Source organism: Hyperolius riggenbachi, chromosome 6 (genome assembly GCF_040937935.1).
Source record: "Hyperolius riggenbachi isolate aHypRig1 chromosome 6, aHypRig1.pri, whole genome shotgun sequence".
Lineage (NCBI taxonomy): Eukaryota > Metazoa > Chordata > Amphibia > Anura > Hyperoliidae > Hyperolius > Hyperolius riggenbachi.
Window position 1 is genome coordinate 67,405,069 of NC_090651.1, and position 22,944 is coordinate 67,428,012.

Below are 22,944 nucleotides of genomic sequence, written 5' to 3' on the forward strand. Positions count from 1 at the left end.
TGTGCAAAACGCAATAGAAAACGCATTCGAACGCAAGAAAAACATATGCGTTTTTGAACTTGCGTTTCTTTGATTTTATACGCATTCTTCATACGCTGACAGTCTGAACAGGCCCGTCTAATACTTACCAGGGCTGTGGATTTTGTACACAAATCATCCGACTTCTGACTCTGACTCCTCAGTTGATGAAATCACTCACTCCAACTCCGACCCCGGGTACCCAAAATTGCTCCGACTCCACAGCCCTGTCAGTTACTGCACTTCAAAGTGAAATATCTTTTCTGCCTTCAATTTGAAAGGTTCCTAAAATCAGCCAGACCTGTTATTTCTCTTGTAGAATATATTCAAACCCTTCCAGTCCCTAGGCAGCGAATGAAGGCTAAAAATATCAGGTTTCACTTGGTGCTTGATGCACACACCCTTCTGTGTTGAAGTGAATAAAGGTTCTGACAGCACGTGTGACATTGAGGCCCTATTTACACTTGCGTTGAGTGGCAAATGGGATGCAATGCAACTCAACGCAACTCATTAAAGGGAACCTGGAGCCCGAAGTATATGGAGGTTGCCATATTTATTTCCTTTTAAACAATAGCAGTTGCCTGGCAACCCTGCTGGTCTTTTTGGCTGCAGTAGTGTCTGAATCACCTCAGAAACAAGCACGCAGCTAATCTTGTCAGATCTTACAATAATGTCAGAAACACCTGATCTGCTGCATGCTTGTTCAGGGTCTATGGCTAAAAGTATTAGAGGCAGCAGGACAGCCAGGCAACTGGTATTGCTTAAAAGGAAATAAATATGTCAGCTTCCATATTCCTCTCACTTATAGGCCTCGATTCATAAAGCATTCCCGCATGCGGAAATGCTGAAAACAGCTCACTTTACCGACCACATAGCAAAATTTGTATTCATAAAGGCTTTTTCCGCACAAAAAGCCGACATTCGCGAGCAGAGTAATAAATCACCGCCTTGCGCGGTGATTATCTTAAGAAAAGTAACAAATGTCAATTCATAAAGATTAGAGGAAGCGGTATGCAGACGGGGAATACCGCTACCTCTGATGTGGCGAGAAGCGTGCGGAATACATTGCAGTGAATGGGACAAACCTCCCAAGCAGCAGCAGAGAGAACACCGCACAGAGGGACTCCGCCTGCTTCTCCTGTTTCCGCATGCTTACCGACAGCCTAACGCCAGCCTACTGCGGAATATCTCCGCACTCCTATAACAAAAAGAAACATTTTTATAAATGACCACCCAGAAGGCTGAAATACTGACAGCGGTCTTTCCCCGCTCGACTTTACCTTACCGACAGCACTTTTATGAATCGAGGCCAAAGTGTGCTTTATAAATAGGGCCTCAGACACAGTTATCATCTAATAATCGGATATGTTTCCATGCATGCAGCTGTCTCCAGGACTGTATGCAGCACACAACTTTGGCACCAGGAGAATGATCTTATCACATCTCCTCATCTCATCGTATGACTCCATGATCACTTAGCATGCAAGTCACTGTAATTATAGATTAAAGGGAGAGTTCATTTTCTAAGACAATCCTCACTTTAGCATTTCCATTTATAATAGCACACAGCCATAGCGGGTTGGATAAAGTCTTCAAAGACCTTGTTTCCAAAACTGTCAATCAAGCACTGGAGAAGCTTTCATAGCAACCAGCAGAGGTTTATGAGAGTTGACTAGACCTACAGTTTGGGGAATAGTACAAACTTTTGAAGCTAATAATTTAAAAAAAAATATTTTGTTTCTAAAGTTTTTAAGTGCTGTAAACATAGTTTTTGTTCAATGTTCAGTCCAATAAAACTTCACGGAATTCTCCTTTAAAGTACCCCTGTCACAAATCTAAATCAACTGGGTGTTTATGAGGATCTGAATCCAAACTTTTAACCCACTGAAAATCACTGTCAGAGCAGACAAGTCCCAGACTGCCAGGTTCCCAGACAGTGCAGTCACCGGGGCTGAAGAGGAGAACCTGGCAGTGGTCACATTTTTTTTCATGGCAATTCCTGTGCCTGGTGTTTTTGGATTCAGGAAATGTCCATAAACTGGCAAAGCAAAGGTCTTCCACGGTTCCATTCAGTTATGTTCTTGGCATAAATGAAGGGATTTTTTTCCTCCCCTTCTCTCTCCACAGTTGTCAATGCTCTTCACTGAGGAATGTGACAAGGTGCGGGACCTCATGCACGTTCATTCCTTCAGCTACGACTTCCATCTGCGGGTTGTGCATCAGTATCTACTGGGTTCTAACATGTCTCTACGTCAGGGCTATGATCTCACCACCTTCCTCCAGCTCTTCATCTCCCAGCATCCCGATATCCCGAAGTATGGACGGAACCACGTGCACCAGGGCATGTTGTCTGTTCCTACAGAGATCATCGCCGCACATCAGCTGTATAACTACATTGCCGATCATGCAAGCACCTACCTTATGAAACCACTGAGAATGGTTCGTCCTTCCACATTAGGAAGTAATGGGAAAAAAAGTACCAGCGCAGAGCAAAATGAATATGGGCTGGTGTCCATCTGGAATAGGTAAGACAACTTTTGTTTCAGGGTGTAGGGTGGGATGCGGGAAAACTAAGTAGGATTTTTAATCTCAGCAGCATTCTCTGCATTGTCTGTGAAATCAGAGCATGCATAATTTACTGTGTTTGTGAATCTAGCAGGGCTGTCCTACCCAGGGCTGTGGAGTCGGAGTAGCCGGAGGAGTTGGATGATTTTTGAACCAAATCCATAGCCTTTGTAAAAATTAGACTACGGCATAGGAGTCGAGGAGTTGAAGCAATTTTGGGTAGTCGGTGGTTTCATAAACGGAGGAGTCGGAGTCGGATGATTTTTGCACCAACTCCACAGCCCTGGTCCTACCTACAGTCACCAAGGGGCCAAGGTCACCTAGTGCCAAAGCTGGGTGCCGTCATAGCACTAGTGCTATGCTGGGGCACCCCACCCAAGAGTAATTCAGGGATCCGGCAATTGCAAGACCACAAATTACACCTCCCTCCGAGTGAAGGGGGAATAGTATTTAAAGTGTAACTGAGACGAGAAGCGTATCAGGTACCATGCTTACCTGGGGTTTCTTTAAGCCCCCTTAAAGTGGATTCGAAGTGAACTTTTACTCATTGCATAATTGTGTTCCTTTCCTATTGTTTATAGGGCATTCCTCAAGCCAAATACTTTTTTGTTTTTATACTCTAATTCCCTATAAACTAAACAAACTACGCCCACAGGTTTTCAGAGAGCCTTGGCAGTAGCAAGGGCTCATGGGAGCTCAGTCTGGGCAGGAGGAGGAGGAGGTGTTACTAGCCATTGATTTTAGAGGCAGAGGGGAGGAGGGAGGATTAGATATTTTTCACAGGCTGAGTGCTCAAGATACAGATAAGCCTGTCTCTGTGTAATGTTTTCAAACAACATGGCTGCTGTCATTGTATCAAAGGAAGAAACAATTTTCTATTAAAGCTGTGTGCAGCTAGATTTGATCTAAACTTTAGATAAGATATATAGACAAGTTACTTGTTATAGTTAGTTTTTCATCTCGGATCCGCTTTAAGGCTGCTCGTCCCTCACTGTCTCTGCAGGTGGCTCCTGTCACTTGCAATTCAGCTGGAAAGCCTGGCTAAGTTGAACTTCATCGCGCATGCTCGGTCTGGCTCGATCTGGGAGCATTTATACTAAGGACGGGGGCGCCTGGCTGGGCCGCGCATGCGCCACAAAATCTGACTAGGCCAGGCTTTTGGGCAGCGTTGCGAGTGACAGGATACACCCACAGAGAAAGCAAGGGACAAGAGGGCTTAATGGAGCCCTATGTAAGTATGAACCTGAGACACTTCTCACCTAAGGTTCACTTTAACGCCGCCGGGGATTTGAGTGGCAGCAAGGTGAGCTGTCATTCAGCTCACCGGCGACGCCCGAGGTCCTCACACATGTTTGACACAGCTCAAATTAATTGATGGGGCTGAATAAGGAAAGGTGTGGTTCATCAAGTAGAACACCGTTCTCAGTCCATCCTAAACACTGACATGACTATAGCCCTTGAGGACTGCAGTTGGACAGGGGGGTTATTTCCTGAAAACTCAGCCATAATAGAAAGTATCGCAGAAAACTAAATGCTGAATATTCCTTAAAGAGACTCCGTAACAAAAATTGCATCCTGTTTTTTATCATCCTACAAGTTCCAAAAGCTATTCTAATGTGTTCTGGCTTACTGCAGCACGTTCTACTATCACCATCTCTGTAATAAATCAACTTATCTCTCTCTTGTCAGACTTGTCAGCCTGTGTCTGGAAGGCTGCCAAGTTCTTCAGTGTTGTGGTTCTGTGATGCATCTCCCCCCTCCAGGACCCTCTCTATTTAGATTAGGGCAGCTTCTCTCTTCTCTCTTATCTTTTACAAGCTGGATAAATCCTCCTCTGAGCTGGCTGGGCTTTCACATACTGAGGAATTACATATAGGCAGAGCTGTCTGCACTCTGCAGGAAGAAACAGCCTGACACTTCAGTGGAAGATAGCTGCAGGAGGAAAGAAACACACAAATGATCTCTTGAGATTCAAAAGGAAGGGTGTATACAGCCTGCTTGTGTATGGATGTATTTTCTATGTGTGGACATACTGTACATCAACCTACTTCCTGTTTTGGTGGCCATTTTGTTTGTTTATAAACAAACTTTTTAAAACTGTTTTTAACCACTTAATGCGGCGGGGAGCGGCGAAATTGTGACAGAGGGTAATAGGAGATGTCCCCTAACGCACTGATATGTTTACTTTTGTGCGATTTTAACAATACAGATTCTCTTTAAGTGGCAGTCATACCTAAATAACACGACTTCTACGAAATAGCCTAAAGCCTGCCATACACTATCAAATGTTTTTAATAGAGTGAAAGTTCAACTGGATAAAAATATTAATCAAATGAAAATCTATTAAACACCTTCTCAGTTTTTGATCAAAATGTAATTTGAAACATTTGATCATGTGATTGAGTAGGCCACTTTTTATGATTCAAACATGAGCATCAGCTGCATGGCTGTGTATGTCAGTACAAAGCTAGAAGTAGCGATGTTCAGCCGATATTACATCAGACTTGATCAATATGAAGTGGTGCATGGCAGAAAAATCAATATTCCCCATTCCATTTTCAAACAAGTCTCATAGTTATGAGGCAGACCAATAACAATGAATGGCCTTCATCACCTGTTTTCCTGATGGATGGAGACCCAGTCACATGACCAGTGATACAAACTTTACAGATGCGTGTGGTCCAGTATTAGTCATGGAGAGAATCCGAAGACATAACAACAAAAGTTGTTTAGGTGAGACCTTTAATGACTAACTGTACAAGATTCCTTTGCAAGCTTTCAAAACTTTAAGTTTATTCTTCAGGCATGTTTCAGAACTGGATCAGAACCATACAAATAGCTGTCACATACACAGGATTTATATATGATTTTGTCATATATGATTGTCAAAATCATATATAAATCCTGTGTATGTGACAGTACTTTGTATGGTTCTGATACAGTTCTGAAACATGCCTGAAGAAGAAACTTAAAGTTTTGAAAGTTGACAGAGACATCTTGTACAGTAAGGGCTCTATTCATAAAACATTTGCGGGGAAAAAAATCTTGGAGGGAAAACACCGCATCGGTATTTTAGACTTTTGTGTGCTAATTCATAAAAATGTTTACACTTGTGATAAAAGGTCGGGGAATTCCTGCACTAAACTAGCGGTGCTGCTGAGTTGATACATTTTCTGTGTGCAGAGACAGAGTTACTATAAAGGAGGCAGCTCCAGCATCCCTTTACATGTGCATTTTTTTAAAATTGCCTCTCCTTGCCCTGAACCTGTGCTGAATCTGTCTAAGGGCTCTTTCACACTACAGGCAGCGGTGAAAGGCTAAAACGCGGCGTTTTGGCTGCAGGCGTTTTCAAGGCGTTTTGAAGGCGTTTTAACGCCTATACATTACAATCAATTGTAATGAGAAACGCCGCGGTAGGCCCAGAAAAAGCGCCTGGGAGCGTTGAAACGCAACGCTCCAAAACGCCGAGTTAGATGTGAAAGGTAAGATGAAAGTCTATGGACTTTCTTTTACATAGCAAAACGCCAACTTCGACCGTGGCGTTAAAACGCCGAAAAATCCCTCTGGTGTGAAAGGGCCCTTATAGTCTTTCTAAACAATCTATTTAATTGCTGCAGCTTAGAAGAACTTCAAGAAATGTTACACATGCAGGCTTTCTGATGTGAAATGTATCTGAAAACGGGTACCCAAGGAGTTAAAAAACACAGCCTGGGTATTCCAGAAAGCCTTTTTTGTTCTGCTCTCACTGCAGCTGCCTGGGAGGTCTGTCCCCATTAGCTTGCCTGTTATCTTGCCTGTTATCGCTGGCTTATCTCCTTTTCTAAGCAGTCGGTGTTCTCCGTTCCCATTCCGCTTGCTTCCGCGTGTTGTGATAATCTCCGCACAAGGCGGTAATTTCCCGCACTGCTCAGGAATGTCAGCTTTTCATGCGGAAACCGCTTTTATGAATGGACACTTTGCCAAATGGTCGCTAAAGTCAGCTGTTTTGAGCATTACCGCATGCGGGAATGCTTTATGAATAGAGGCCTTAGTTATTAAAGGTATTACCTAATTAACTTTTGTTATTATGTCTTCGGAAACTTTAGGCAGGGAACACACTTGATTGTTTTCGTGCGCGTTTTCTGCACAGAAAAACGCATGTTAATCAATGGGCTTCTTCCCACATGATATGTTTTCCGCACGCAGAAAAAAAAGCTGACATTCTGCATGATGATTCTGCACATTTTGTCAGTTTTCTCTATCATTTACATCAGCTGCTGTGAAAAAACGCGCAAGTTTTCCTGCATAGACACACACTTGGTGTGCATAAAAAGTACCCAGAAAAACACGTGCAGAAAAGTGAAAGAGAAGTGTGTTCCCTGCCTCACAGACTAAATGTTACAATTTTTATGGCTAAGATCATATCTTTGACTTGCTGCATTAATGACCATTCATATAGGAATCAGAATCAGACAGACCCTGTAGGGATACAAAGCTTTTGAAGCTAAAGCTGCAGAATTTAATGAAAGAGCTTCTAATTATCATAGCAGATTGGATTACAGCTTCACCACGCTAAAACATACTGTTCCATTTCTGTGATAGGGGATATACTTTATATTAGCTTATCACATTAGCTTGGCGCAGACTGAGTGGATATGCTCACATTCTGAAATAACAATCTCCAGAAACAGAGGGGTCGTGTCCTGGAGTTCTGATTGCTTAGCAGGATTACCCTGCTATATATATATACCGCCATCTCGAGTGGGTTCCAAACTCACAAACAGTTGCAGGCGTGAGAAAGCACACCATAAAAGTCATTAGGTCTTATTTATAAAGAGAGGCAATAGGAATTCAGATTGCCACTTTTTTGTTGTTTGTTTTAAAATGTGATAGCGTACTGGTTAACGTCTTGAGGACCCTGGGCTTAAACCCCCCCCTAGTGACCAGGCCATATTATTTACGAAAAAGGCCACTGCAGCTTTAAAGTGGAACTTCAGCGAAAATAATATAATAAAAAAAGTGCTTCATTTTTACAATAATTATGTATAAATGATTTAGTCGGTGTTTGCCCGTTGTAAAATCTTTTAAATCCCTGATTTACATTCTGACATTTATTACATGGTGACATTTTTACTGTGGGTGTGATGTAGCTGCTGCATGTTTTTTTGGCAGTTGGAAAAAGCGGTAAACAGCTATTTCCCACAATGCAGCAAGGTTCACAGACAGGAAACTGCCAAGAGTACGTACTACATATAGCGCCCCCTGATGGTCTGTTTGTGAAAAGGAATAGATTTATCATGTAAAAGGGGGTATCAGCTACTGATTGGGATAAAGTTCAATTCTTGGTCGGAGTTTCTCTTTAAGGGCTTGCTGCAGGGCTGCACAACTCAACACACAAGTGATTCCCCCCCCCCCCCTTTTCTCCCCACTAACAGAGCTCTCCGTTGGTGGGGTCTGATCGCTCCCCCAATGTTTATTTTTTATTATAAATATTTATTTTATAAATACATTTTGCTTTTTTTTTTTTTTTTTACACTATTTATTCCCCAGCCCCCCCTTCCCCCGCCAGCCAATCACCGTGATCAGCTGTCATAGGCTTCAGCCTATGACAGCCGATCACTGCAGTGCCTCCCAGGGGGACAGCCGTGTCATACGGTTGTCCTAAGTACAGCCTTAGATCGCACAGCTGTACTCAGCAAATAGACAGCGGTTTTGCTGTCTAACAGTCTCCTAGCAGCGATCGCCGCTGGGAGGCTGATGAGGAGATGCACACTCCCGCCCCATAACTTGACGCCAATTGGTGTTAGGCGGTCCTAGGACGGCCGCTGCGGTCACGCCTGAGACCCCATTCACACTAGAGCGTTTTGCCGCGATTTCGGCAAAACGCTCAAACGCTAGCGCTTTTTTAAATCGTTAGCGTAATGAAACCCTATGGGCCCATTCTTACTTTGGCGATTTGCGGTAATCGTCGCAAATTGCCCAAAAATGACAAACGCAAATGCGTCGCCTGCACCATTTTCAGGCGATTTCCCAGCGATCGCGTTTCAGTGCTATAGAATCAATAAAAGCGATCGCGCCAAAATCGCCGCAGTGTTCAGTGATTTTTCCGCGTGAAATCGTGGAAGAATCACTCCTGCAAAAATTTCCGGCGCTTTAAAAACGCAGGTGTGAATAGAGCCTTAATGTAAAATGTTGCAAATAAAAGCCAGTAAGAAAATTCTCCTGCTTTTGTCCAGCCTCCAATATAGATTCTATTCAACCCTGATTACATTGATATCCGCTGATGATTAGCATGTGTTTCGCTTAATGTGGATTTTTAAGCTGTTGTTGCTTTCGTGTCTAAGCTGTGTATTCCCGAGGCTGTGGATTGTGAGCTGACGCCAGTTCCTGTGGCCTCTGTTCTGTGATCATTCTCTTCTTCTTGGCAGTTCTGGTTCATATATAGACACAGAGGGCGCCCGCCATCATGATGACTTTGATGTTTCGCTGCTGGTCTGCCACCAAGCTGTGCCATTCGAGGAACAGACAGAGCAGGAGAGACATGAACTGAGGTAACTATTGAAGTAGATTCCTCCAATTGGGCTAGTGCAAATGTTACGTTTTCTTCTTTACTTTTATAGGTTTATCCACATTAGCAAAATGTAAAGTCTTCACACACAGGACTGTAATGCATGTGCCATTTGGCACCATCTGAGACAGAATTTAGCATGACACATGAATGCTACCCAACAGACCGATTACAAAGCTAATAGATGATATAATTAAAGCGGATCTGAACTCAGAACTTCCTCTCTGCTCTAAAAGATAAGCACTTTAAAGAAACAATATTTGTTTGTTACAGCTGATACAAATCCTGCAATAAATCTGCAGTGTGTTCACTTCCTAATTTCATGGAAGCAAGCATATTGTTAACATCCTGTGTTTACAAAATAGCTGCTCTGCCCTGGCAGAGAAGATTCCTGAGCTGACATAGCTGAGAGATTAAATTATGGTGGCGATTTGTCACAAATGAGGGGGAATTAAACAGGCTAAACACTCTAAATATATACAGGGTACATTTCTGTTTTCCTTCTCTCCTGTGCAAGAGTTCACACCCACTTTAAAACTGTACCTGGAGCTGGTGTGTAAAATTCCTGATTAACAACCCTGTGTCCAAAATGTGTTGGAGATGTGGAGCGGAGAAGAGGGACCTCCTACACATGCTTGGTCAGATAAGATGATTACCAATTTCTGGGTAAAAGGTACATCAAGTCTAAAGATTTACTCCATATCTACATTTAGGCTGCTTTCACAGTAAGACATGTTAGAGCAGCCTGTAACGCAGCCCACCGCACAGCAATGAAAAATCAATGGGCTGTTCAGAGTGTCCATGTTGCGTTACATTGTAACGTAGCACGTCAAGTTAAAGTACTGCATGCTGTACGTTATATATGCGGCTAAGCTAAGAAAAGGTGCATCAAGAGCTGCATAACGCGGCTCTTGATAGCGTCCTGCACCATTACCACCAGGCGTTGCGTTAGGGGCACGTTATGCGACCTATAACTTCCCCTAAACCGCAACATCCTAGTGGGAAAGCAGCTTTAAACCACTTGCATGCGAGAACCCACAAAAATGTTTTTAATTTTATTAACGCATCTAGATCTATGATCTCTCTTTTGTGGAAAGTCAGGACACCTCTAAATGTCAAGCAATAGTTTGTTAAAATAGATTAAATTGCAGAACTACACAGAACAGTAATTACAGTATTTCATTGGATAAGTTGGGCTTGTATGTAAAACATGGTCAGGATGGGCCAATTTCAAGGACACATTACAATATAAGGCGTATATAGATAAGCCTTGAATGCTGGATATTGTATTCTGGATAAAAAGAAAAGATGCTAAAGTCGAACTGTCATGTTGTTTCACCCCACTCTTATCCTTCCCTTCTCGTTTTATAGCACTTTTTCTCTTGGCTTTCTTTTATCCTCTTCTTCTTCTTCGCTTCCCCCGTCCCCCCCCCCCCCCCCCCCTTCCTTAATGGGCCTCATAGCAAGTGGATGTTAGTTGATGTATAAGTAAATTGTTTATATTACGGAATATGTTTTTTATTGAGCGAGACAGAAACTGGGAAATTGTTTTTTTCTTTAATAAAAAATTGAAGTGTGAAACCAAAGAAAAAGGTAAAGCAAAACCTTTTCTCTATCCTATAATACTTGCAGCACCTGTTCTATCTTCTAGATGTATGGCAGTCCCTTTGCAGCAGCCTGTAGAAAGTAACAGTAATCAGCACAGAGCTCACTTAGATTGCAGTAATAAACTGAATGTTCATTAGATATGTTAAAGTAAACATTTGAGGTTTGCTGCAGCCTAATTTAGATACTTACCTTGGGATGGGAAAGCCTCTGGATCCTTAAGAGGCTTCCCCCATCCTCCTACGTCAATCTGTTCCAACGTTGCGACCCCCGAAGAAAGGCCTCCCTGCTCATGCGCACTAGCACTGTCCTGCTCAGGCTCCAACATAAATAGCTGAGCCCAACCTGGTCCGTGCTACTGCGCCGGCAGCTCGCGTCTGCGCAGTACCGTGAACCAAATGTGGCCAAGCTTCTTCCGAAGGAAACAGCTAGGACAGTGCTAGTAAGTGTTGACAAGTTCTTTTTCAGGGGTTCCATGCTGGAATGGACTTGGAGAGGAGAACGATGGAAGCCTCTTTAGGATCCAGAGGCTTCTCCCTCTCAAGGTAAGTACCCCCTTGGGGCACTTTTTTTTTTTGCTTCAGGTTCCCTTTAATTGTTTAGCCACATTTTATTGTAATTCACTTGTATTAGGATCCCACATATATTATATTTTTCTCTTTCTGTTTTCAGACTCCGATTCTATGTCATCATGACCAGCCAACGTGAATTATTCCCTCGAATAACCGCCGACATGAGAAGATTCAGAAAACCGCCACGTTTACAACGAGATGCTCAGGACTTAGATGGAACTCCGGAGCTTGGGAAGTGCCCGAGAATGGAGATGGAGAGCCAGGAAGATGCCCGCGAGGGGGAAGGTGGCGGGATGGGCTCAGGGAACACTTATAACCCGCATCTGTTTCCACTGCTGGGGACAGAGGTCAGCACTGCCCAGAGGCAGCTGGTGGACATGGTTCAGCTGGCTAAATGCCATTGCCGCCGGGACAATCTGTGGAAACGTTTGTATCTACTGGAGCCTCTCGCCTCCGACAAGCTGCGTCTGGGCAAGCTCAGCTCCAGTGAGCTAAAGGAACTGTTAGAGGCCGTGCATGGGAGGAGCGTGGCTGAGATTGACCCACAACTGGTAAGATGAATGCACAGTTCGGTCACATGTTACAATTGCAAGCTCTTATGCAGAACATAACGTTTATGAGCACATGGGGGTTTTATGTAAGAACTTCAAAGCCACTTTTTCTGTGTGGTAGCTGCCCCTTCTCCTCATTCCCCTATATTTAACAAACACTTGTGTTTAAGTGTACCCGAGGGAGTACTGGAAAAAAAATGATATACTTACCTAAGAAAAGGGAATCCTCTGGATCCTGCAGAGGCTTCCATGTCCTCTTGGCCCCTCTATTGTCAGAACATATCCAACAAGCGCCTATCATTATGTGGCTGCGCGCCTATTCATGCAGTAGCACGCCTGTACTGCACCTGCACAAGTACGGCCATGCCTACGCAGTAAGCTTGAAGGTCTGCACCACAAGCGACTTAATGCTACTGCACAGGTGTGGACATGCTCATGCATGTTCTGCATGGTTGCACTTGTGCATGAAGAAGACAGCAACAGGGGTCTGGAAGAGGACACAGGAAGTATCTGGAGGTATATTTTTTTCTCTGTTTATTGCCTCTTTAGGTTTACATTAAACATAAAAACTGTGTAGTGTCTTCTCATGACGTAGTTTGCTACGCTGTCTTCTGAAAAAGTTGTGACCCTGGTGGCCTCTGAACCGCCTTCCGCAACAACATATTACAAGGGGAACTGTGGGCTTGGTTACTGTTCTCCCTCCATCTTGCCGTGTCTTTTGCAAGGGGTGGCTGGAGTGCCACTCACTCTATTGTAAGCTATGGAGTAGGTTATCAGAGGTAGCATCATTCAGAGAGCCAGGACACTAGAATGCAGGATGAACCCCGGTAGTCCAATCTGCATAGTAGCTGAAAATGGGCTTATGCACTGTACTACCGTTTGCAACTTAAACATTTTAGGTAATCCACTAGTGTTTGTATAGAAATGTGCTTTAAACAGTACAAGGCCTGCAAAGTAGTTCAAACATAAATGCTATATACAACACACAGAGTGGAACCGGAACCAGAAGAATCCATTTATACAGGAGGTACAACTAATAGCAGTAATCACTACAGTGCCATCTTCTTTTTCCTCCAGCATAATCTGCATATTTTTCAGGTACTACATGTTCACACTACAAGATCCCAATAACAGCCACAGGCTTCTGGTGGTCCCTTTAACCGTAATAAATGATGTAGACCTCTGCACTGTTTCCAGTGGAATAGTTTTCCTTATTGCTACCATTCTTCAAGCGTTTTCGTATTTTGACTAAAACATAGTTTTTCCTTTAGCATCAATCATGGTCCTGTATAGCTTTGTAAAGGAGGCCTTATCGCTCCCTAATGCTTTAAGCCTAATATATTCATTAAAGAGAGGAGACTATATTCTGCTTAGTTAGTGTCTGACCATCTCTCTTTTTGCAGGAATTCCTCCTGTCTATGAGTGTTCAGTGGTACCAGAGTCTCATCAAGGTTTTGCTGAACCGATTTCCTCAGAGCTGTCGACACTTCCACAACGTGGAAAGCGGCACACAGTACCTGGTGAGTTGGGGGTGGAAGCGTTGGTGGGTTTGATGTCTGAGGCGGATTTATCAAGACTTCCACACAGTTCCCTGGAGCAACCAGATTTTGTTAGGGAACATTTGTATTGGTTGCTATGGGAATCTATTCTGCTTGAATCAGTCTCTGTGTGAAAACTCTTCAGACATTCATCAAACCACTGTACTCTTTTTTTTTACTGGTATACCTCACTTCCTGCCCTTATTTTTATTTGATTCTTTCCATTTCCTGTTTCTCTCTATCCAGGTGGTGCTCAATCAGAAATTCACAGACTGCTTTGTCCTGGTCTTCCTTGATTCCCATTCAGGGAAAACAGTAAGTGATACAAAGAAATATGTTGTCTAGCTGTGGCTACTTTGTGTAGTGAAAGCACACCCCCAAACAATGGAGTCTTCCATAGTGGAAATTCATCCCCTGCAGGGCCCCTGCTGCTGTCCAGATCTCTCTGACCCCTGTCACAGGCACCACAGACTCTGAGTGGTTGGTTTTTCCACAGAGCCAACAGAGGAACAACAAAGAAAACTCACCTCCATTGCACATCTTTGTTCCAACTACTAGTGGGTGCAGGAGCTCGTATGGCAGATCCTCTTGCCCAATCATAGGCATGGGAATTTACAGTATGTTGTAATTAAATTTGCCAACTTAATAAACTCCCCATTCTTGAGACCCCATAAAAACAGGCCCAGTGAGTCAATCAAAACACACAGGGGGTTGTAATATTTTATTCCAAAGTCTTTGAAGTTGTTCTCCGGGGGACCTCCTAGGTCAGCAGCGGCATTGATGGCAGTATGGGTCCTGTCTTGTTAATAAAAGGCTTCTCTCAATGTTGCTTGCAAACTTTTAGCTTGTCTGAAGAGTCTCTGGAGGAGATCCGTTTTCTTTCAGATCTTCTGCTTAACTTCCTGCTTGCCACTGGCTCTTCCTCTATTTATAGACTCAACCGCCTCTCCCCACCGCATGGCCCAGCTAAGTCTAAATAGAGGAGAAGCTGGAAGCAGTCTGATAGCAGAAGAGTTCAAGGAGTATTTATAAAATGTAGAAAGCTCTGCCTCCTTCACTCTTTCCATCACTTTAGGTTGCCTTTAAGTCTCGGCTACTTTTCAACTTTTTTTATTGGGTTTTGGAGGGAATTTCTCTGCCAGGCGTCCGGAGAACTGTAAAGCAACTTTGCCCACTTCATCCAGAATGGAAACCAATTAGTTTTAAATAGAAGTCATTTTTAACATACACCTTGTGTCACATTTATAAACTATATTTTGCAGCTTTTAGATGAGGCTCCCTGCAATATTGTATGTCATAGCCAGGGCTGGATTTACCATAAGGCACTGTAGGCACGTGCCTACAGGCGCCTGATGATGGAAAGGGGGCCCACTCCCTTCCCCGAGTGCCTCCCATCCTCTTTCCCTATGCAGAGTCCTGATGAGATAGTAAATAAGGGATTACTCAACCTGCTCTTGGCATTCAACTGACGAGATCTTCCTTCAGTCAGGGGCACCTCTAGCTGCATAATACTTGGGGACACCTCTACCTACTTAATATTGAGGTTCATTTAGCTACTTAATACTTGGGGGCAACTCTAGCTACTTAATGTTGAGTGTACTTCTGGCTACCTAATACTAAGGGGCACCTATAGCTACCTATGATGGGCAAGGTAAGTAAGGTAGAAGTAACAGCCGGTTCAGCGGGGTTTGTAGATTCCTAGAAGGCAAAGTCTAAGGTACCAGGAGATCTGTGCTTATAGGTTCCTCTGAGATAAATCCGAGCCTGGTCATAGCTGCCTGTTAATCCCATAACCTCAAAAATGTTAGAGAATCACATATTTACCTAAAGAAAGGGAAGCCTCTGGATCTTCCAGAGGCTTCCCACGCTGTCCTCTGGTCCTCCACCGCTGCCTTGCACCCTGCAACTGAATGGGGCCACCTCCTGTTCTGGCACAAGCGAGGGCGTGCCTGTGCAGTAGCCTGAAATTGCTCATGCACAAGCTGCTCTGTTGTACTGTGCAAACATGGCCATTCTTGCACAGGCATAGTACATCCACTCTCGTGCCAGAGGAGGAGTACAGCCCCAATGAGATTACTGACAAGCCCTTGTCCATAAAGTTTGAAGGGTCTGTGAGCGGCAACGGGGGATGGGAAGACGCCATGGGAAGTCTCATTAGGATCCAGAGGCTTCCCTCTTCTTAGGTAAGTATGTGATTTTGTATCTAAGCTTTGGCTCAGGTACACTTTAATAGACAAACACTGACATTCATCCTTAGCCTTTCAGCTGACCCATCACAATGTTGGTCATACTAAGTGATTAACAGAGAAGCAGGCAGGGCCACAGGCAGCTCTCCAGATAAAAGTCAGCCATTTGCATATGAGAGCAGGGTCCTGATCTAAGTAGTTTGGACTTCAGCAGTAATCGGAGAGACACCTAAAACTTCTCCAGGTAGAGATGAAAAATACCCACTTTAAAGGACAACTGTAAGGTGAGTGATATGGAGGCTGCCATATTTATTTCCTTTTGAACAATACCAGATGGGTGGCAGTCCTGCTGATCCTTTGCCTCTAATAATTTTAGCCATTGACCCGGAACTAGCATGCAGCATATTGGGTGTTTCTGACATTATTTTTAGATCTGACAAGATTAGCTGCATGATTGTTTCTGGTGTGATTCAGACACCACAGCAGCCAAATAGACCAGCAGTGTTGCCAGGCAACTGGTGTTGTTTAAAAGGAAATACATATGGTATTCTCCATATCACTCTTGTTACAGTTGTCCTCTAATACATGATTTTACACAAACCAGTAGGGACTGCTGCTGTCTGGGTTAACTACTGCTATTCAAATGTATTGACCATGCAGCTTTGGTAGTTTGTGCTGCAGAATTTGGCTTACAGCAGTGGGATCCTTATTATGGTGCCCATACGCTGTACAATAAAAAAATTCGATATTCCCCTTTATTCGACCAAAACGATTTAATTTTTTGATTAAGAAAAATGAATGATTATCCAGTTTTTCCGATGACAATCCAATTGGACATGTTGGAAAAATCTTTATATTCCACCTAACAGAATAATTGAATGAAATTACCTAATCGGGAAAAAAAATGAAAAAATTCTACCAAAATATGGGCACCATTAGACACATTAAAGTGAACCTCCAGACTAAAAATCTACTCAGCAGCACTGAAAAGGCTTGGTGTTTCTTTAACAGTTTCACTGCTTCAGAACTTTGTTTTTCGTACCCAAGCTTCATTTTTAGCTGCACAGAAGAAAACTGCCCGGGCATTTTTCCCCTGATGCTGTGCAAAGCATGATGGTATTTTTGATGTTCTCCTTCTGCTGTTTTGGCGCAAATTTGTTTTTTTAAACTATGAATTTGAGATCTGAAGCCTAGCACGTGCAGCTGGGAGGGGTGATCAGGACACAGGACAGTTGGAACTGTGTCTCATTCTCCCTGTCACCTCCTTTCAACCAAAAAGATGGCTGCCCCTAAGAAAAAGATGGCTGCCCCCATGAAATCACAAACATTTGCCTGTTCTTTTAAAACAGGGTGGGTAAGAGATTATATTACCTATCTATTTTAATTAACATAACTAATGTAACTTAATGACAGTATGTTTGTTTAGGCTGAAGTTCCCCTTTAAATGTAAAAAGAGCTTATACAGAGATAAAGACGAACGCTACATGCTAATATTCTACACAGGGTTAATGTTTAAGCACGTACAGTTTGTTTGGGTTGCACCACTTTGACACTTTCTTCAATCCAGCCTATTTAAGTACCCTCTGTAAAAGAATGGGGTCTCTTATTCTTTATGAGAACAAGTTCTGGCATTTGAATCTGCAGAGTTGCACATGCAACAGAAGGCCAAACTTGAAGACAGTCATCAGGGTTAGCGTGTTACCTGCCAGTGCTGTCATTTCCATAGTGAATTGGTATGCGGCCTCCTCCCCTCCCCAGTGCCTGGCTGTCAGTCTCTCTAGCTGCGCAGACCTAGCCAGACAGGGCTCCTCATACCTTGACACTTGGCATTATATGCGTACAATCAGATGTGTGAGAGGAGCAGTGGTCAGAGCTCGGAACTGACAGGTGTAAGGGAAAAGAGGAAGACGTACAACCACTACATTCCGGAATATGACAGTTAAGCCACACAGGGCAACGAGAAACTAGTCAGCACCAGCCATGTCTGCAAGTTTAACTTTTAGTTGGGCTTGTGCAAAACTAGCGTCTCCCAGCAGCCACTCCGGAGTCTGCTACAAGTAAGATAAGCTCATTTGTGACCGGATGGTATTGCTTGCAGCACTTTATGCTACTCCATAAGCCTGTTTATGTCTGTCACAGCGGTGCACGGTGACCCTATACATCTGCCGGCGCAGGGAAAACAAAGCTTCTATATCAGTCGTGGCTCTGACTTTTTATGCGGAATACATTTATCTTCAAAGCTGAACATTTCACAAACACGCCTCTGTTATTCTCCATTTCTGCCTGGCTCCGCAGAATACGTCCTCGCTAAGCTTTGAGGATTACAAATTAATTCCTCTGCGCTAAAACCGCTTCCCTCACAAGTCTGTCACTTAAAGGGTCACCGCTTGTTTTCTCCACACTTTCATGATCAGATAATAAATAATCGGGAATATAAAAACACGCTTTGCTGGTAAAATGGTCAGTAAGCATTTTGCCGTCCGTTGGATCGGTTGTTTGATTTGCTCAGATTTAAATGGCTAATGAGAGAAAATAAACAAATGAAGACCAAACGGCCGCCGAATCCTCTTATTCTTCTCCTCTTTCCACTGCGAGGGCCGCCTCACTTTCACAGCCGCTGACTGCTTTTAATGTATCCTAATGTGGTCACAGCGGGAGAGCTTGGCACTCCTAATTGAAAGTTACTCTTGCTTTGTTAATTACGCACAGATCCCCCCTCACTGCTATAATTAGAATAGAAGGGGGGGCTATTGTCAGTTGATGCCCAGCTAGCTTTGCTGTTAAAGCACAATCCTAATTCCCTTACACCCCCCCTCATTAAAGGGAAGGGGGGGAGTCTGACAGGCTGCAACACGGTGGCATAGTGGTTAGTGCTCTCCCTTTGCAGTGCTGGGTCCCGAATCCCAGTCAAGTCGCTATCTGCAGTTTGTATGTTCTCCCGTGTCTGCGTGTGTTTCCTCCGGGCACTCCTACATCAATACAGATAAATTAATCCCCCGAAATTGTCCCTAGATTACGATACAAACACTACACAGTGCGGAAGAGGTTGGCACTATATACAGTAAATACTAAATGGGAACAATAATAACTGAGCATATTGTGTGTACAACTCCTCCGTATTTCAACTTCTCAACTGCATTAAGTAAGCGCCATTTGGAGCCGAAAATAGTAAAATATCAGTACGAAAAGTTAATGATATTTTACTATATAGTACCCTAACTCTTAACCCTTCGTTCAGAGTGCCTGTTCCTCCACCTAATCCTAACTCCGCTAGTAGGTGCCTAACACTAATAGCCGCTTGGCTACAACCATGTAATGTAATGTAGTACTTTATCGGTTGCTAGCTGCTTCGGGCGCCCGAATGACCGCTTAGGTGCAGTTAGCCGAAATTCAACACAGGCATCTAATAGATGCCTGCCGAACATGGCGACCAAATCTTATTTGTCTTTAGGAGTCTTCCTTTGACCCCCTTTGTCCAATTCATTCTCTGTGTGTGCATAAAATTATCGCAAGAGGGCATACTGGGACTGCCTAGATGTTGGGCACTTTCAACAATACAGCCAATGCAGAGGGCAGGGACGTGGTCACATGGGTGGAGTGAGTGAGCTGGGAGCCTATTGCATAGAAGAGGGGGCAGAACCAAACAGCAGATAATCATCAGGCACTTTCAAGTTCACATGAAGATGAAAAGGCAAAGCTAGGAAAAGATGTTTTCCCAAAAAAGATGTTTTTGTAACATAAATATTTCCCCCTCATCTATTACTGCCCTTTAAAATTTATGAGATATATGTTCTTGACATCCTTAGTCAGCACCCCTACTGCATTCATTATGAGGGGCTACCACTTTTCTTGCTGTGTGTTTAATATATGGTGAAAATGGTTGGAAACAGGTTGTCTTTTGAAGACCACCTCAAGAACAATTTTGAACGATGGCAAGAATATCTCACCACTTTGAGATATGGGAGGACAGGTAATGACTTGGCTGACCAGTTTCCTCCTGCCTATAACAGAGACAACTTTTTGGGGGAGTCACTGGTATCCAACATTTTAAAGATCCCTTCTGCCTTGAACTAGTATGGACAAAATCCAAACAGTTATACTTAAAGACTAGAGATGGCAATAGCTTGCTAACAGAAGCACCTCACTTATGGAGCTGTACAAAACAATGTTAGGCCTCTTGCACACTGCATGTATTTCCAATTCCGCTTTTTAATCGTTTTTTACCTCCGATTCCGATTTTTAATCTTTACTGCATGCTGCGTTTTTTGATCCGCTTTTCTGTTGAATGTATTCAGGGAAAATCGGAATTGAAAATCGGAATCGGAATCCGAAAACAGATTTGCAGTGTGCAGGGAGCCTTAATGATGAATAGTTAGAGGTAATTTAGGAACATACTTTGCAGACAATCAGCAGTGAAGGTTAATACCTGGTGCAGTGTGCTGAAGTTGCAAATGTAGCACGGTAAGCACCAGAACACTAAGCTTTGCACAGGTTTACACCACAGCTATAGTGTATGTCTCTGCCTGAACTTAGATCTAATCTCCTGTAAATAGTGTACAATAAACCATACACAGACACAGATGTTATTATTTTTTATGAAAGTCCAAGTGCAGATTGGGGATCTGTTGGGAATCAAAGAAGTCTAATCCCTTCTGTATGGAAATATAGGCTATGGCTCTCCTGCTTCTGTTAGCTCAGTGTATCACGGAGCTGAAATAGGCTCTAGAATGGACAGAGGTTGCATCGATTGCAGTAATCCTATTGCCCATCTCTAATCAGCCTTCCTTCAGGTCATGTAGACTAGCCTGCTGGTGCTGAAGCTAATGAGAAATGTTTTCATTAGAAGGCAGAAGACATGCAGCCTAGTAACAGCAAGAAACCGAAGCAGCGCAGAGAGATGAAGCCCGGTAATAGCAGGAATGAAGCAATTATATGTGTCACTATTACAATACTTGTCATTGTCTCTCCATATTACTGTGCCACATCCCGCTAGAAAGTTTCCATTCTTCATTGTATAAATGCCAGCTCTTGTAGAGCCCCTTGACTTAATGCTCTGCTTGTTCCACATCAGTGTGTCACATGGATTCCCATCATTTTGTCTTTAATTTCATTATTACAGAGCCTGAAGGTGGTGTTTCGGGAACCGTTCCCAGAGCAACCGCAGAACAGCGACAGTCCGTTACCTCAGCTGGTCTCCACATATCACCACCTGGAGTCTGTCATCAACACTGCCTGCTTCAACCTGTGGAGTGGCCTGCTCTGACATCACCTCACCATCTTGCCAATACCGTGTGCTGCCGCTCGGACTGTGACTGTCACGGCACTGGTATTTAATTACTGATATACTGTGAATGCCAAAGCACAGGATAAGGGGTCCTGTTGTGGGGCGGAGGTCCGTTCAGCGTCTTACAGAGCTCAGCTTATGATAAAGCTGCTGCAGTTGTCACAACATGCTGGCATTTACGCTTGTTATGCTTCACCTGTGCACGAAGAGTGTGCCACAATCTTGGGCCTGTACTGAGCAGATATCCTAACTTGTCTGATTAGGAATTACAGCCTGCCTCCCTTTGCTGTTCTCAAACCAATGAGTGCATTTATTGGCAGTTTTTGCTCAGCTATTTTTGGATGACAGGAAGTGGTGGGACAGCGTTTAAGGTCAGGTAAGACAAGACTTTGGTTCAGTGTGGGAATGTGGAGGTGCCCTGTGTATGCAGGAAGGGGTTTGGGATTATAGTACAGGTATACGGTGGCAGTTAATGGCTCCAGCAAATGCTGGCAGGTTCACTGCAACTGTAGTAGAGCCGAGATTTGAATGATTTCTTTTTCCCTATTTGTGATGAGGTAGGATGTGATTGGCTGGTTATTCATGGAAGAATTGCCATCACCATCCCTTCCTTGTTCAGAAGTATGTCTTAGAGCACCTCCTTTAAGAACCCGTCTAATTCAACAACAGATTCAGATAATGTGCCAGAAGCCTCTCAACCCTCTTTTTTTTCCCCCATGTTAATTAAAGTGGACCTGTACTGAAAAGTTTACCTTACGTTAATTATTCTCTAATTTAATTGAGGCAGTGCTATCTACTGCATATAATTTAGCTATGTCCATTTGTTTTCATCATAAGCAGAGACTGGGTTCTAAGAGTGGCTACAGATATCCCGTACCCCGACGTAAATATGTGCAATACAAAAAAGTTGTAACACGATCAGGGTGACCAGATAAGCACTTTTATGGGTAAAAAAAAAAAAATCAAAGAGAAGGTCAAAAAAAACTTGACAAGTTGTGCTCCTGGCTGCTTGAATTTTGCTAAGCTGAATCCCTGGGTATTAATCTGTTTTGAAGAAAAACGTTAACGAGGTGTTAACAGATTCGGGTATTGAATATGAAGTATACTTTTCAAAAATTGGCTGTTCTTCTGTTGTAAAAGCTTTAGTATTTTCCAGACTTTGTTTTAGGCAGTGGCTAGACTCCAGTTTAAGCAAGTCAGAAAGATAATGGTATAAACAGAATGCTTACTTGACAGCTCCATGGATAAGTTATTTTTTTAAAAAATCATAGAATGACTGGGTTCAATGAGGAAGAATTGACTTACTTAAAGGATGTGTATTTCTAATGCTAAGTCAATCCTAAATTGCATAGTCAGTGTTCCCCTTTTACTGTATTACTGATTTTACTCCCCAGTGGCAATCTTACTTACTACCCATACATATCTCTGATCTGTGATCAGCTCGTCATGTCTGGTCTAGGCAAAGAGAGGAAGGAAATGAATCACAGAGAGTCATTTTCAGGATATTAAGTTGATCACAGATTGATAGGTAATGGTTTCAAACCTAATGATGGGGTGTTTGGAGGAAGAAGAGGTTGGCAGCATCCACTGCTCTGCTGTATACAGTGTTTATAGCCTGCAGGCAATAATACAGCCTCTGTAAACAATTGGCAGACTGTGTTTCCTGGAGCAATTTTACTCAAACAAGTGGGTAAGCACCATCAGAAAAATATGTAACACTAAATGCTGAGGGAATACAAAATTAATAGCCATAATACAATCCAGTTTGTGCAGAACAGTGTGTAAGAAACTGCACTAGTAGGGAAAAAGAACACCTCAAAAACATACCGCACCAAACTGGAATAAGCAAATAGTCAATCCATCTTTATTGAAAAATCACATTAAAAACAATTAAAAAACAACAATTCAGGAGGTGGGCCAAATAAGATAATATTAACACCATATAGCAAGTAGTAACAAGAGGGCCCTTTCAGGGAGTACATAAGGTGCAAATAGTATATAAAGTGCCATGGTATTGATGCAATACAAAATTATGTGCAAATGAGCAACTTTGGAAGGTACCACAATAGTGCAAATAG

General features: G+C 43.1%; 1 protein-coding gene across 8 annotated transcripts in view; it reads left to right on the top strand.

Annotated features, from left to right (window-relative positions):
• SZT2 (SZT2 subunit of KICSTOR complex) overlaps positions 1–22,672 on the top strand; it is a 414,375-nt gene extending 391,703 nt beyond the window's left edge. For all 8 annotated transcript variants that reach the window (XM_068239443.1, XM_068239448.1, XM_068239449.1 and 5 more), the window contains 6 exons: positions 2,146–2,543; positions 8,991–9,113; positions 11,408–11,858; positions 13,262–13,378; positions 13,643–13,711; positions 20,702–22,672. In XM_068239443.1, the coding sequence (XP_068095544.1) occupies positions 2,146–2,543; positions 8,991–9,113; positions 11,408–11,858; positions 13,262–13,378; positions 13,643–13,711; positions 20,702–20,845 (1,302 nt within the window). In that variant the 3' untranslated portion in view covers positions 20,846–22,672. The remainder of the gene's footprint in view (positions 1–2,145; positions 2,544–8,990; positions 9,114–11,407; positions 11,859–13,261; positions 13,379–13,642; positions 13,712–20,701) is intronic.
• The last annotated feature ends 272 nt before the right edge of the window (positions 22,673–22,944 follow it).